The 14,452-nt window shown below is 42.1% G+C and overlaps 1 protein-coding gene across 1 annotated transcript in view; it reads left to right on the forward strand.

Moving 5' to 3' along the window:
• The window catches only part of hspa12b (heat shock protein 12B), a 36,979-nt gene that overhangs the window by 17,180 nt on the left and 5,347 nt on the right, over nt 1–14,452 (forward strand). The window contains exons 6-9 of the mRNA XM_079579607.1: nt 786–963; nt 8,746–8,832; nt 9,468–9,572; nt 10,535–10,793. Coding sequence (XP_079435733.1) covers nt 786–963; nt 8,746–8,832; nt 9,468–9,572; nt 10,535–10,793 — 629 coding nt within the window. The remainder of the gene's footprint in view (nt 1–785; nt 964–8,745; nt 8,833–9,467; nt 9,573–10,534; nt 10,794–14,452) is intronic.

Raw genomic sequence — 14,452 nt, forward strand, 5'->3', positions numbered from 1 at the left:
TATTTTGCATTCAGTCCAAAAAGTTCCATTTTGTCTCATCTGACCAAAGCACCTTCTTCACATGTGTGTTGTATCCCCCATGTGGCTTCTGGCAAACAGGACTTCTTATGGGTTTTTTCTAAAAATGCCACTCTGTCATAAGGCCAGATTTGTGCAGTGTATGACTAATAGTTGTTCTGTCTCTGCAGTTCATCCAGGGTCATCATAGGCTTATGTTTGTGTCTCACGTGCAAAAAATAAAATCAATAGAAAAGCTGCAAGCAAGTGAAAACGAGGTTTATTAAAAGTCCATCTTAATAAAAGGCCTCATACACAGTAGGCCTAAAATTATTGAGAATTTAGGCCTGTACAGGTATATAATAATGTTGATGTAAGTCTGTATTTTTATCAGTGACAAACTGGACCTGCCAAACATATTTAAATTGACTTCTTGGAAAATCTTCATCTTACTTTTTTATACAGGCCAAAATGTTCAAATATTCAACAGCTTTCTGGCCTTGTTTACTCATAAACAGTTGTTTTTGTCAGTATAGATATCATATGATTTGATCATGTGACATGACACAGCTCGGCTCTGCTTCAGAGGAGCCCCCTCCTGGGAAGTCTAGGGAGGAAGGGTCCTCAAACAGAGCAGATTCGAGAGGAAGAAGGTGGAGCCGAATTGGAGGGATACAAAGGTCCAGACGTAATGAGCTGAGCTGATGAAAACATTTAAATTAGAGGTGAACCCCTGTAGAGATGATGGAAAACTCCTGTATGACTGAGACTCTGTCCTGTGTCCCCAGGCCGGGTTGGTGTCCCCGGACTGTCCTGAACAGCTGCTGATCGCCCTGGAGCCCGAGGCCGCCTCCATATACTGCCGCAAGCTCCGCCTCCACCAGGTGATCGACCTGAGCGCACAGCCAATCACCAACAGCCTGGGGATGGAGGGGTCCCGCCCCTTTGACTCCAGCTTTAGACAAGGTACAAAGCCCCGCCCACAGGCCCCAGGCATGTGACGCTTTCTTACCACACTGGTCAGGTGCATGTGTTTAAGTGTCTGGAGACGACTTTCTCACTTGAATCTATTGGTTTACGTGATCTCTTTAATGCTTCACTTTGCTCTTGCTATTTCCGCTTCACAACTGAAGGATGATCTTTCCCACAGCACGTGAAGGTCATAGTGGCTCCATCAGGCACAGAGCTACTGTATCAGTGGTCATATCGCCTTTGCTCTGCCCGATCCCGTCAGACCTGGGAAGCTAAGCAGGGAAGGGCCTGGTCGGTACTTGGATGGGAGACCGTTTGGTAACACCAGGAAGCCTAGTGAATGTAGTGAGTGAGTGGTTGGTGGTGGTCGGAGGGGCCGACTGGTTGCCTCGCTTCCGTCAGTCTACCCCAGGGCAGCTGTGGCTACAATAGTAACTTACCATAGAGTGAACGAATAGTGCAATGTAAAGCGTCTTTGAGTGTCCAGAAAAGCGCTATATAAAACCAATGCATTATTATTATTATTATTTATTATCTAATATGAGTTCACCACAGTCAGCTACTTACAGAGCCTCTCGAAAGTATTCATACACCTTGAACTTTTGCACATTTTGTCATGTTTACAACCCTAAACATAAAGATTTTATTTTTTTACTGAACGTTCACACACAAGTAACAGACAACTGTGAAGTGAAAGCGAAATGATACATGATTCTGTTATTTTTCAAAAAATAGAAAAGTGAAAAGTGGGGCGTGCATAAGTATTCATACAGCGTGAATGAATACTTTGTGGAACCCCCTTTTACTGTAATAACAGCACAAGTCTTTTGGGGTTTGACTCTACAAGATTTGCACATGTAGAGACTGACATTTTAGCCCATTCCTCTTTACAAAACAACTCAAGCTCTGTCACATTAGAAGGAGAGCGTTTGTGAACAGCAGTTTTCAGGTCTTTCCACAGATTTTCAATAGGATTTAGGTCAGGACTTTGACTGGGCCATTCTAACACATTAATATGTTTTTATTGAACCATTCCATTGTAGATTTATCTTTGTGTTTAGGGTCATTGTCCTGCTGAAGGTGAATCTCCGCCCCAGCCTCAGTTCTCTTGTGACTCCAGCAGGTTTTCCTCCAAAATGTCTCTGTATTTGGCTCCATCCATCTTCCCAACTATTCTTACAATCTCCCCAGTCCCCGCTGAGGAAAAGCAGCCCCACAGCATGATGCTCCCCCCCCCATATTTGACACTGGGGATGGTGCACTCAGGACCATGAGCAGTGTTAGGTTTGCTCCATACATAACGTTTTGCATTTGGGCCAAAAAGTTACATTTTTGTCTCATCTGACCAAAGCTCCTTCTTCCACATGGAGCTGTGTCCTCCATATGACTTCTACAAACTTCAAACGGGATTTCTTATGGCCTCCTTTCAATAATGGCTTTCTTCTTCCACTCGTCCATGAAGGCCAGATTTGTGTAGATACGACTTATAGTTGTCCCATGTACAGATTCCCCCAGCTCAGCGGCAGGACTTCACAGCTCCTCCAGAGTTATCATGGGGCACTTGGTTGTATTTCTGACCAGTGTCTCCTTGTTCAGTTTGTTAGTTTACATGAACAGCCGTGTCTTGGTAAGTTTGCAGTGGTGCTTTACTCTTTCCATTTCTGAATGATGGATTGAACAGTTGCTCCGGGAGATGTTTAAATCTTGGTAAATCTTTGTATAACTTAATGCTCCTTTAAACTTCTCCACAGCTTTATCCCTGACCTCTCTGGTGCTCCTTGACCTTCATGATGTTGTTTAGTGACCAATACACTCCGACCACAGCTCTGAGGGCCTAAAAGAACAGCTGTAATTACACTGAGAGTAGATTACACACAGGTGCCTCTATTTAACCGTTAGGCCAAGGTGTGAACATTCTGGAGTCATTAGGAATGTTATAAAGGCAATTTAATGCACTCAGAAAATGCTGTATGAATACTTCTACTACTTGTGTGTGAACGTTCAGTAAAAAAATCAAAATAAAATCTTTATGTTTAGGAATGTAAATATGACAAAATGTGCAAAAGTTCAAGGTGTATGAATACTTACGAGAGGCACTGTATGCCTGTGTCTGGTTAAGGCTAGGCATGAGTCTGGAAAGGTTTGGGTTAAGGAAGGGTTTTAGGCATAGTTGTTTTTTGTTGTCATCTTTATTTATCCATTTATTTAGTTGTTAAAACCACAAAGTCACAAAGTCTGGGATATGAAGAAGAACTTTCTTGCTTTGAGACTGCGTACCCCTTGGTCTGAATGTAAACATGGGCCTATGATGGCCGTACATGGCTCCGGTCCTGGACATGATGTATGCAGGGGAGTATTCGTGTGGGCCCTGGTGGTTTGTCCTGGGCTGAACCAGCAGAAAACATGTGGGGCAAGAGGAGCAGGGGAGTGGTGCAGGGGACCGCAGGAGCAAACAGACACGAGAAGGAACTGTACCAGTGCTTCTCAAACTTTTCACATCAAGTACCACTTAAGAAAATATTTAGCTCTCTGCGTGCCAAACTTGGGCTGAAACCAGGGCTAACGTAGGTCAAAAATGGGACTAAACCATGACTTTAAGGCCCTATCTGATGTGTTTTTGCTTTATAAACACATTTCACAACTTTGATGGAGCAACAGTGCCACGGTAATGGAAACAACTGACGGAGAGTTCACCAATGATCAAATAAATGGAATTGGATGCTCAGCAGGAAGGTCTTCTTTTGGTTTTCTTTTACAGAATAATGAAGGTTCCTCTGGGGGAAGAACAGGTAAATGGTTCACACCAAGTACCTCATAGAACATTTGACCTTCCAACTATACCATCAGGCCTAGATCTCTAGAAAGGGTCTAAAACAGACGTAGACCATGTCCAAACCCCGCTGCTTTCACCCACTTGGGCCAATAATGTTTAGCTGCAGACCCGGAGCCGAGACAGATCTACCGTGAAAAGCGAATCCACCGTGATAGTGCGCCCTCTGCTGGTAAAGACCGATACACGACGGTATTTAGCTCATGTTTTACAGTTGTATTGTTGGGATTATTTTGTGTAATTTAGAATGTGTTGACATGTAACTTAGTTTAGGCGACAGGTACTATTATTTGGGTTATTTTATGAAATTTAAACTGTATGTTTTACTCCTTTCATTGTATTTTGTAGGACAGTGCCTTCATTTGTTCAAGAAGGGACAGAAACAATATTTTGGAACAAAATCACATTTTTATTGTGGTAACATAATCAGTAAAGAAAAGGAGAGAAATCATTGGGTTAATAATGTTAGCTTGCAGATGCAATAACAAAGTAAAAAATAACATTTGTACTGTCAGGGTGTTTCCTAAATTCAGCAGCATCTTTCTGTCAACTTCACTAAAACAAAAGATCAACACTGATGTCAATAATGTGTAAAAATCAAATGTTGTAATTCTGGGCTCATAATAATAATAATAATAATAATAATAATAATAATAATAATAATAATAATAATAATAATAATAATAATACAGTCAAAACTATTCTGGAATGACATATACATGCAACAATGTGCCATTAATAATGGTGCCATAACTTTTTTATATTTTATCTGTCCTTTATTTATCCAGGATAAAACTCGTTGAGATTAAAAAGAGTGTCCAGGCCAAGATTCTTTAAAATTAAAATATGCAATAATTTGCCACAGAAAGTAAAAGGTATCCTTAATACATCATTATGAATAAATTATATATTTACTTTACAGCCTGCAATTGCATTTTTTGGATAGCATGTAATTGGGATTATTTATTGTTTTTACTCATTTACAACTAGCATGAACACTATCTTAAGCAGAAAATTAATGTGTCATGTTAGCTTTATCAAACAACATTAATGTGTCATGTTAGCTTTATCAAACAACATTAATGTGTCATGTTAGCTTTATCAAACAACATTAATGTGTCATGTTAGCTTTATCAAACAACATTAATGTGTCATGTTAGCTTTATCAAACAACATTAATGTGTCATGTTAGCTTTATCAAACAACATTAATGTGTCATGTTAGCTTTATCAAACAACATTAATGTGTCATGTTAGCTTTATCAAACAACATTAATGTGTCATGTTAGCTTTATCAAACAACAGAAGCATCTACGATTTCAAAATTGGTTCATAAGAAATCAAAAAATGAAATAACTCGGTTTAAAGTCTCACGTTCGTTGAGTTGATCAAATCAATCTTCCTAAGACCTAATACCGTCGTGATTCCGTCTTTACCAGGAGGGGGCGCACTATCACGATGGATTCGCTTCACGGTATTTCTGTCTCGGCTCCGGGTCTGCAGCTTCCCCTACTCACTTGGGCCGTGGGGAGCATAGATACAGGTGACGCGTCACACAGGTACTTTGGGTCCTGTATCATGCACCACTGAGCACCACTATGTAAAGAGATGGGAGCTGGGACAGCATGCCATAATTCTATGATCTAACTCCATCTGAGTCAGTTTCACTCATGAAGCATTAACCCGTGTCCTGAGCTGGGACGACCTCAGGGTCAGTTTACCTTCCCTCAAACTGTCATGTCTGTGATGGATAATGAGGAGATCAAAGCTAAAGGTCAAACGTGCTCTAAACAACTGCAGCTAAATAATAAAGACTGAGATGGTGAGATGGTCAGTGAGTCAGGACTGAAGAGGCTGAGATGGATCTGTGGGACTGTCCTCTGAGGAGCAAACATAGCTTTGTCATGCACCCTCTGCTGGCACATTTTATATGGACATTTTATGATGACTAAATCCTGGAGGTATTCTTCTGGAGGTTTTCTCACACAAATTAAAAATTATTCCTAGTTTTACTCCAACAAGTACCAAGACAGAGAGGTCCAAAGTGACCACACAAGCATTGTACATTCAAGTCGTGGAAACGTTCCTGTTGTTGTAGTGAAAACCTTGAAACAAAGAGTCATTTGCAGCTCCGTGGCTGTGAAATGTGATCTAGAACTCCGAGTGCTCTGGCCAAACGGCACGCAGGCAGGCAGCCCGTGGCTCTCAGGGGGACGGTAATTGGATCAAGGTGCGGCGGAGCCTGGCGCTGCACACGTGACCATGAACAGTGGACTTTCTTCTGTGTATTTGTTGGTACAGACCTGGATTACATACATGCCAGTAAAAAGGACAGTGGTGTTTCAGAGCTCAGCGTAACAGAGGACGCCTTTCACAGACATGGTCACAGAGCACTTCACATGGCTACATGTAAGCTACATAGCCACAGCTGCCCTTTGGGACAGACCGACAGAAGAGCGGCTGCCCACATCTGCGCCAACTCTGACTACCATCATTCATCCTGGCCTATTGTACATGTTTTTAATGGTAGGGGTTCAGAGGGCAGAACCAGTTTGAGCAACAGTTTTATCACACTTCATTAACCAAAGCCCAAACTCAAAACAGCCAACATGTAATTAACCAAATGACTTCTTCAGGGCCAAAGTTGGTGACTTGGTTGACCACAGAATGTGGAAGTGGACGGACACTTTAAATGTGTAAACGATGCTCCCTCAACATTTTGCCTTTGTTTTTGCTTCTCGGCTTAATCTGCTGCTTCACATTTGTAACTCAAACCAATTGTGTACAAACAAACATGGACCAACTAATGTGCACAAACTGTGAGCCAACTGAAAGCTTATGTGAATGAACTGTTCGAACGAAAGCTGTGAATTATAATGATATTAAAATGTCTTCCTAATGCCAAGTAAAGTATGAGAGAACCGAAAAGATACAAGTACGAATGATATGTTAAAAGAACATACTGAACCTGTATGCCTTAATGCACATCATATTCCACTTATACTGAATGGCGTGGTCATGTTTGTATCATTTAGAGAATACCACTAACAGACACGTGGCATGGTGAACCCACTCTGTTTCTTCTTCTACTTTTTTATCGACAGCACTAACATATGAGGGGAGTGAGGGGACGGGGAGGGGCTTATGGACAGAGCTTTTGAACCAGGAAGTAAAGCTATGGGAATGTCTTGATAAGCGGCTTTAGATGAATACAGCATTTCCTCATCAACAAAGTGCAAGATGATGAACAAGATGAGATTGCAGAAATACCTGTAAAAAGCATAAAACCTCAATGAGCCAGATTCTAATTGAACCAAACAGGATTTATCCCACATGTAGGTCAAGTTTATTTATGAACCATGTTTAAAACAACATAGCTGCCATACAAAAATACATGTACACTGTGTTCCAAATTATTATGCATAAGACCAGACCAATTTTTCTCATATTTTCGAAATTGTCAACTGGGAGGGGGTCCACATCATGAGTTTCTCTCCTTTCATGCCCATAACAGCCAGTGATGCAGAGGCATTCTTTACAGTATGCCATGGTGCGTTGTCATGATGACGATGATTTTGTTCAGGAAGGGGCCGACCAGCTCTCTCCCCATGATTCCAGGCAAAAACATGACTCCGCCCCCTCCTTGCTGACGTCACAGCCTTGTTGGGACATGGTGGCCAATCACCAACCATTCACTACTCCATTGATCTGACCATCCAGGGTCACACGGCCTCATCAGTGAACAAGACTGTTTGAAAATGAGTCTTCATGTATTTCTGAGCCACTGCAACTGTTTCAGCTTCAGTGAACAGTTTAGAGGAGGCCGGATAGAAGGTTTATGCACAACTGCAGCCTCTGGAGGGTCCTACACCTTGATGTCCAAGAGACTCCACCAGCAGCTTCAAATACCTGTATGCTGCTTTGTAGCATCTGTTCTCTTAATCTGATGTGTTTGTCAGGCAGAAACCGTCCTCATTGTACCTTTATCTGCACAAACTCGTGTGTGTCTGAATCATCCACAAATCTCTTATCAGTTCGATGATTACGCTTCATCTTTCATGAAATATCAAAGGTTTTCATACCTAGACCAAGGCCTTCAGCTATTTCACGCTTTTCATCAGCAGAAAGTCCCTTTTTCTTTCCCATATTGCTTGAAAATGGTGGTCTGCTTAATAATGGTAACGTCCTTTTTCAGTAGTTTTTCCCTTAACTGGGCTAAACCTGACGAGTAATTATCCCAGATAAGCGTCCCAGCGTCTGAGATTAATGTCAGTGACTCAAAGAGCCTGAGACACGACACCATCCATGAGTTTCATTAAAAAAAAAGTTTTTTGTTGCGTTCATGACACTGAAATATCATTGGCATAATCATTTGGAATGCAGTGTATGTGAAAGTGCAATATTCATTTCAACTAGACAAAAATTAAAGATGAAAATAATGAAAACAAACAAAAAGCTTTCAACCGTCTAATGATCAGGCTGCCCTGGTGTTTAAGGGTGGACAGTTCCAAAGCGTAGTAGTTAAAGTCCAGCCTCCTCTGGGTGAGTGCCATGACCTCGGGACTTCTGTTAGCCAACCTCATTGTTATCCTCGGAGTATGAACAGACAGAAGCTCAGAAAGGTATGGAGGAGTCAAGCCCTCCAAACATTTAAACGCCAACATCATCATGTCAAAATGAATTCTATGTTTTACAGGAAGTCAGTGTAACTTTTTGGTTCCAGTGAGCGCGTCTGCTCACCGATATAGGCAAACTATCCACTCTGACATTACAGGGGACTTGGATTTGGTGTATTGATCCGACTTATTCCAGCTGGAGGACTGGTCACAAGAGCCTGTTTTATGACCATTGTCCACTATTGAATATTTGAATTTTTCATGAAGTGAGCTGGACTAGGAGTTTGGAACATTGTGAGCAGATTGTGCTGACAGTGTTTGTCTGTTGCAGCGCGGGAGCAGCTCCGGCGCTCGCGGCACAGCAGGACCTTCGTGGTGGAGAGCGGCACCGGAGAGCTGTGGTCTGAGCTGCAGACTGGTCAGTATGCCACACCCACCTGGACATGGACACCCCCCTGACATGCATAGGCCATACTGAGCTCTCCAAGGTTTAGTGCTTTGTAATTTGAAATATTTCAAATAATTTCACCTAACTAAAAGCAAAACATATAGAGATAAAAGTGACTCAAGTATACAGTAAGTACAAAAATAAATACTGTGTTTGTAAAGATCTCTGTTGTACTGCTTCATGGCCGTATCTGCTCCTGTGTTGTAAACAGAGCCACGAGGCAGAGACTGTGAAGCGGACGGAGACATGGCTGAGGCTCACAGCTTGTTTATGTTGAGGAAGGAAGCACATAGGAAACATGAAACTTCCATTTCACTTAAAGGGCATTATTCTCCTGAAAAAAACAGCCACATGTTCACTCTTCCTCCAAACACTCTGGTCCACCTGCTGATGTCATGAGGTGGTGCTTCTCTGTGACTGTAAACAGGTCAGGTGTCCGACCACAAGTATTTTTGTTTTACTTTGAACAAAAATAGAGTGAATTCTCAGTCATCCAGGTGGTCAAGTTCCAAATGTATCATTTCAACTTTCTAAAAAAATACAATGCCATTTTACTCTGGTCAACCTAAAACATACACAATAGGCTAATGTGTTTGCTCCTCCAGGTGACCGGTACGTGGTGGCGGACTGTGGAGGGGGGACAGTGGATCTAACTGTGCATCAGATTGAGCAGCCCCAAGGGACGCTGAAGGAGCTGTACAAGGCCTCGGGTACGGCATCCCGTCAGACCACACCATGCCATGCCATGCCATGCCATACTGTACTGTACTATAACAAACCAGACCAGACCATGCCATACTGTACTGTACCACAACAAACCAGACCAGACCATGCCATACTGTACTGTACCACCACAGACCAAACCAGACCAGACCATGCCATACTGTACTGTACCACAACAAACCAAACCAAACCAGGCCAGACCACACCATGCCATGCCATACTGTACTGTACTATAACAAACCAGACCAGACCAGACCATGCCATACTGTACTGTACCACAACAGACCAAACCAGACTAGGGCATACCAGACCATATCACAGCAGACCACATAAGAGCAGACGACATGGCCTCACACGTGTTTGCTCGTCTGCTCATTCTTCTGCTTAGACTCAGGACAATGGCTGCAGGGCCACTGAAGTGATCAGCTGCAGGGCCACTGAAGTGATCAGCTGCAGGGCCACTGAAGTGATCAGCTGCAGGGCCACTGAAGTGATCAGCTGCAGGGCCACTGAAGTGATCAGCTGCAGGGCCACTGAAATGACCAGCTGCAGGGCCACTGAAGTGATCAGCTGCAGGGCCACTGAAGTGATCAGCTGCAGGGCCACTGAAGTGATCAGCTGCAGGGCCACTGAAGTGATCAGCTGCAGGGCCACTGAAGTGATCAGCTGCAGGGCCACTGAAGTGATCAGCTGCAGGGCCACTGAAGTGATCAGCTGCAGGGCCACTGAAGTGATCAGCTGCAGGGCCACTGAAATGATCAGCTGCAGGGCCACTGAAATGATCCGTGTATCTTGTGTTACAATTGCGGCATTACAAATGGAGGAACTGAAGCGCGTGCAGACGGAGATGGAGTGGACATGTGCAGAGGAGGGATTTTGAATATGTGGTAGACTCAGATGGAACAGAGGATGAGAGGCTGATGGGTGACCCTCAGATTTTTGCGTGCAGGAGGCCCATATGGGGCGGTGGGAGTAGACCTCGCCTTTGAGTCCATGCTGTGCCAGATTTTCGGGGAGGACTTCATCGCGAGCTTCAAGGCGCAGCGCCCGGCCGCCTGGGTGGACCTGAGCATCGCCTTCGAGGCCCGCAAGCGGACCGCGGCTCCCGGACGCGCCAACGCTCTCAACATCTGCCTGCCCTTCTCCTTCATCGACTTCTACCGGAGGCACCGCGGGCACAGCGTGGAGGCGGCGCTGAGGAGGAGCAGGTCAGAGCGGCTCACGACTCCAGCCACCACACACCAAACAACAGAAACTAAACCACGACCTCAACCGCCATAATGGGCTGGGCTCGCATTCAACTAGTTAACAATAGAAAACAATCCAAATTTAAATTGGGGGACAAGAACCATGGCAATGTGGAGTAGTGGAAGGTCCTAGTCAGTTACATTTACTCAATTGATTTGATTTGATTTATTTTCACATAATAAAACAATAGCATGATTACATCTGGTTTCACAAATGTGATGGAAGGTTTGCCGAAAACCCTCAAGGGGCTTAATGAGTGGCAACCTCCATAAGTTAAAATTAAAAGCAAATGTGAGGCATGCAATTGTCAAAAAAATAAAGTAAATTAAAGAACATTGTCAGAAAAACACAATACAACGTGCATCAATTCTGGGTTTAGAAATGGATCCCAAGAGGAAAATAGCAGTCACTCAGAAGCAAAGATTTAAGAGATTTTCTAAACTGAATTGGGGAAAGCTCCGTGAGAGGAGTTGGCAGGATCTTCCATATTTTGGGTCCTCTGTATCGAACACTGAACTGAGAATGTCTGGCGCTAAAGGTGCTCTGATTAGATTGCTGCTGCTGCGAGTGGGAAAACATTTTATTGAGGTGCTGTGGCCCTAGCCCTTTAACTGAACCGTAAACAAATTGACCAACTTGGAAGTGGTTAACCTGGTGAACACTAAGAACACCGGCTTTAGCAAACAGGGCCTTGAGGAGCGTCTACGATCTACACAAAAGATTATTCTTAAGGCTCGTTTCTGGAGACGAAGAATTGGCTCAAGTTTGGTTTTATGAGTGCTGGCCCAAGCAATATTACAATCATTAATATATATCATTGTGTAATACAAGATCATTGCAACATTTGTGTTGATCAGATGCCGAGATTTTCCCAATATACGACTGCTTTGGCTATTTTTGTACTTATGAAATGAAGGTGTGGTTTCCAGGTCAGGGATTCATCCACCAGGACTCCGAGGAAGCGAGCTGAACTCACGCTCCTGATGGGAATGCCATCAATCTGGATTTTTATAGAAGGGTTTAAACTTTTATGTTGTGTCCCAAAAAATATAAAGCTTGTTTTCTAAATGTTAAGTGATAATTTATTAGCCTTAAACCACAAGGATAGTTTTTCCAGTTCTTCATTAACCACATTTATGAGCATATTAGTATCTTTATGGGAACAAAACACACTTGTGTCATCTGCAAATAGTATTTTTGAGAGTTTGATGGAAGCATTAGGGAGGTCATTAATATATAACAAAAACAACAAGGGCCCCAAAATGGAACCTGGGGGTAACCCGCACTGAAGAGGAAGAAGAGGAGATTCGTAGCCGTTGTATTTGACGGTTTGATAACGGTCCGTTAGGTAGCTAGTACGCCATAATAATGATTTGTTTCTTAAACCTAAGTATGAAAGCTTTTCTAGAAGAATCGTATGGTTGACAGTATCAAATGCCTTAGAGAGATCCAAAAAAATACAAACAGCGCTTTCTTGTAGATCTTTGGCTTTGTATATTTCAGTCAGTAATTGGACAAGAGCCATGTATGTAGAATGTTTTTTCCTAAAACCATACTGGTGTAAATATAAAATATTATTTTTATCAAGATATTCTATTAATCTGGTATAGACCAACCTTTCCAATACTTTTGATAGAGTTGGTAAAACAGAAATGGGTCTATAGTGGTTAAATACTGCAGGATCGTCCCCTTTATGGACAGGGGTGATTTTTGCTCTTTTTAATTCAACTGGAACAACTCCTTTGTCGAGAGAAAGATTAAATATATGAACAAGAGGTTTAGCAATGTACGGGTGCACTGACTTCAGCTATTTACTATCAATATTATCGTATTCTGGGGAACTTTCTTTTAAGCTGAGTATAGTATCTATAATTTCTTTCTCAGTAACTGGCAGAGGGTTAAACTCATCAGCAATTGAATAATTCCAGAACTTCAACGGTCCACAGTTGCTGGGCGGGATCTTGGAAGCCAGAGATGGGCCAACCTCTGAAAAAAATGAATTGAATTTTTTTGCTATAGCCTGAGGGTCTGATGCTAGACCGTCATCAATCTTAAATTCACGGGGCATTTGCTTTGTAGATCTGTTTTTGTTAAGAATACAGTTTATGGTCTTCCACATACCGGATAGATTATTTTTTTGTTGAGTTAACTTCTCATTGTAGAAATAGATTTTAGCTCCTCGCATGACGTGATTAAGTCTGTCCCTATACTTTTTAAATTCTGTTTAGTTGAATGGTGTAGGGCTCTGCAAATATTTTTTGTATAACCTTTTTTTAGTTTTCAGAGATTTGAATATACCTGGAGTTATCCACGTATTTGATTGTTTGTATTTGGGTATAGTAGATTGCAGAGGAAAACATAAGTCAAAGATATGGGACATTTTTTTTGTAAAAATTGTAAAAGCTTTCTGAGTGTCATCTATTTCATAGATTTCTGTCCATTGTAATTGACTGACAGCATTTCTAAATCTAACCAGATCTGATTTACTAAAATTTCTTTTGAGTTTAGTATTTTGAGAGAGTGGACATGGTTCACTTTTAAGAGAGGTTATTAAAAATATAGGGCAATGGTCAGCCACATCTATACACAGAACCCCAGGTGTCATAGTCCTATCTAATACATTTGTGAAGATATTATGTATTTGGGTTGCTGAAGTATTGGTCTCTCTGGTGGGTACAGTAATCATGGGATAAAAACTATGAGAGTACATAGAGTCAATAAATGCCTTGGTTGACAGATTTTCCTCACAGTTTCCAAGGTTGATGTTAGTCACCCATTATGTAGCAGTTTTTCCCTTGGTTGGCGATGTTGTCCAAAATATATGAGATATTATCATTGAACTCTGAGAGATTACCATTTGGTGGTCTGTAAACGCACAGAATTAGCTCTAGCTTAGTGTCAATTGCTATAACTTCAGAGGAAGACTCAAAAATCTCTTCAATATCACTTCTTTTTGTGTATTGTAAGTTAGGCCGTAGAAACAAAGATACACCTCCACCCATTCTGCCTTGTCTACATCTAAACACATGTTCATAATTCAATAAGGGGAAGCTACTTGCATTGTTGTCAGTTAACCATGTTTCAGTTAACCCAATCACATCAAAAGAAAAATCTAGATTTCCAAGACGGACATTAATATGGAGGAGAGAGAATACATTGCTGTTTCTTGGAGAGTTAACCAACTTTTGAAAGGTTTCTTCACTGTAGTATGCAGACGGGTCATTTTGATTAAATTGGGAAAGACAGTTTTGATCTGGATCGTTATCAAGCCAATAACTTACTGTAGATGAGTTCTCAAGATCACTTTCAGACATACCGATAGTAGGCATGTATCAGTTGGGAATGGTGAAAGCATTGGTCCGCAGGCGTTACTCCAGTGAGGGCAGAAATGTCCAGTCCCCTCTGATCGGTGACGTCTGCTGGTGTTGACTGGGTTTAACTATGAGTTTATCATAGCTAATAGCAGCAAAGTTCCCTTTTTGTCTGGCCTGTTTCATTGCTGGTAAAAGCTCAGCTCTTTTCCTCCTCACACGATCAGAGAAATCTTCATTGACATATATGCCAGACTTTTTTAGGTGAGCTTTTGCCTTTGCAAGGACAAGTTCTTTGTCCCTGTAGC

Source organism: Gobius niger (genome assembly GCF_951799975.1).
Source record: "Gobius niger genome assembly, chromosome: 21".
Taxonomy (NCBI): Eukaryota; Metazoa; Chordata; class Actinopteri; order Gobiiformes; family Gobiidae; genus Gobius; species Gobius niger.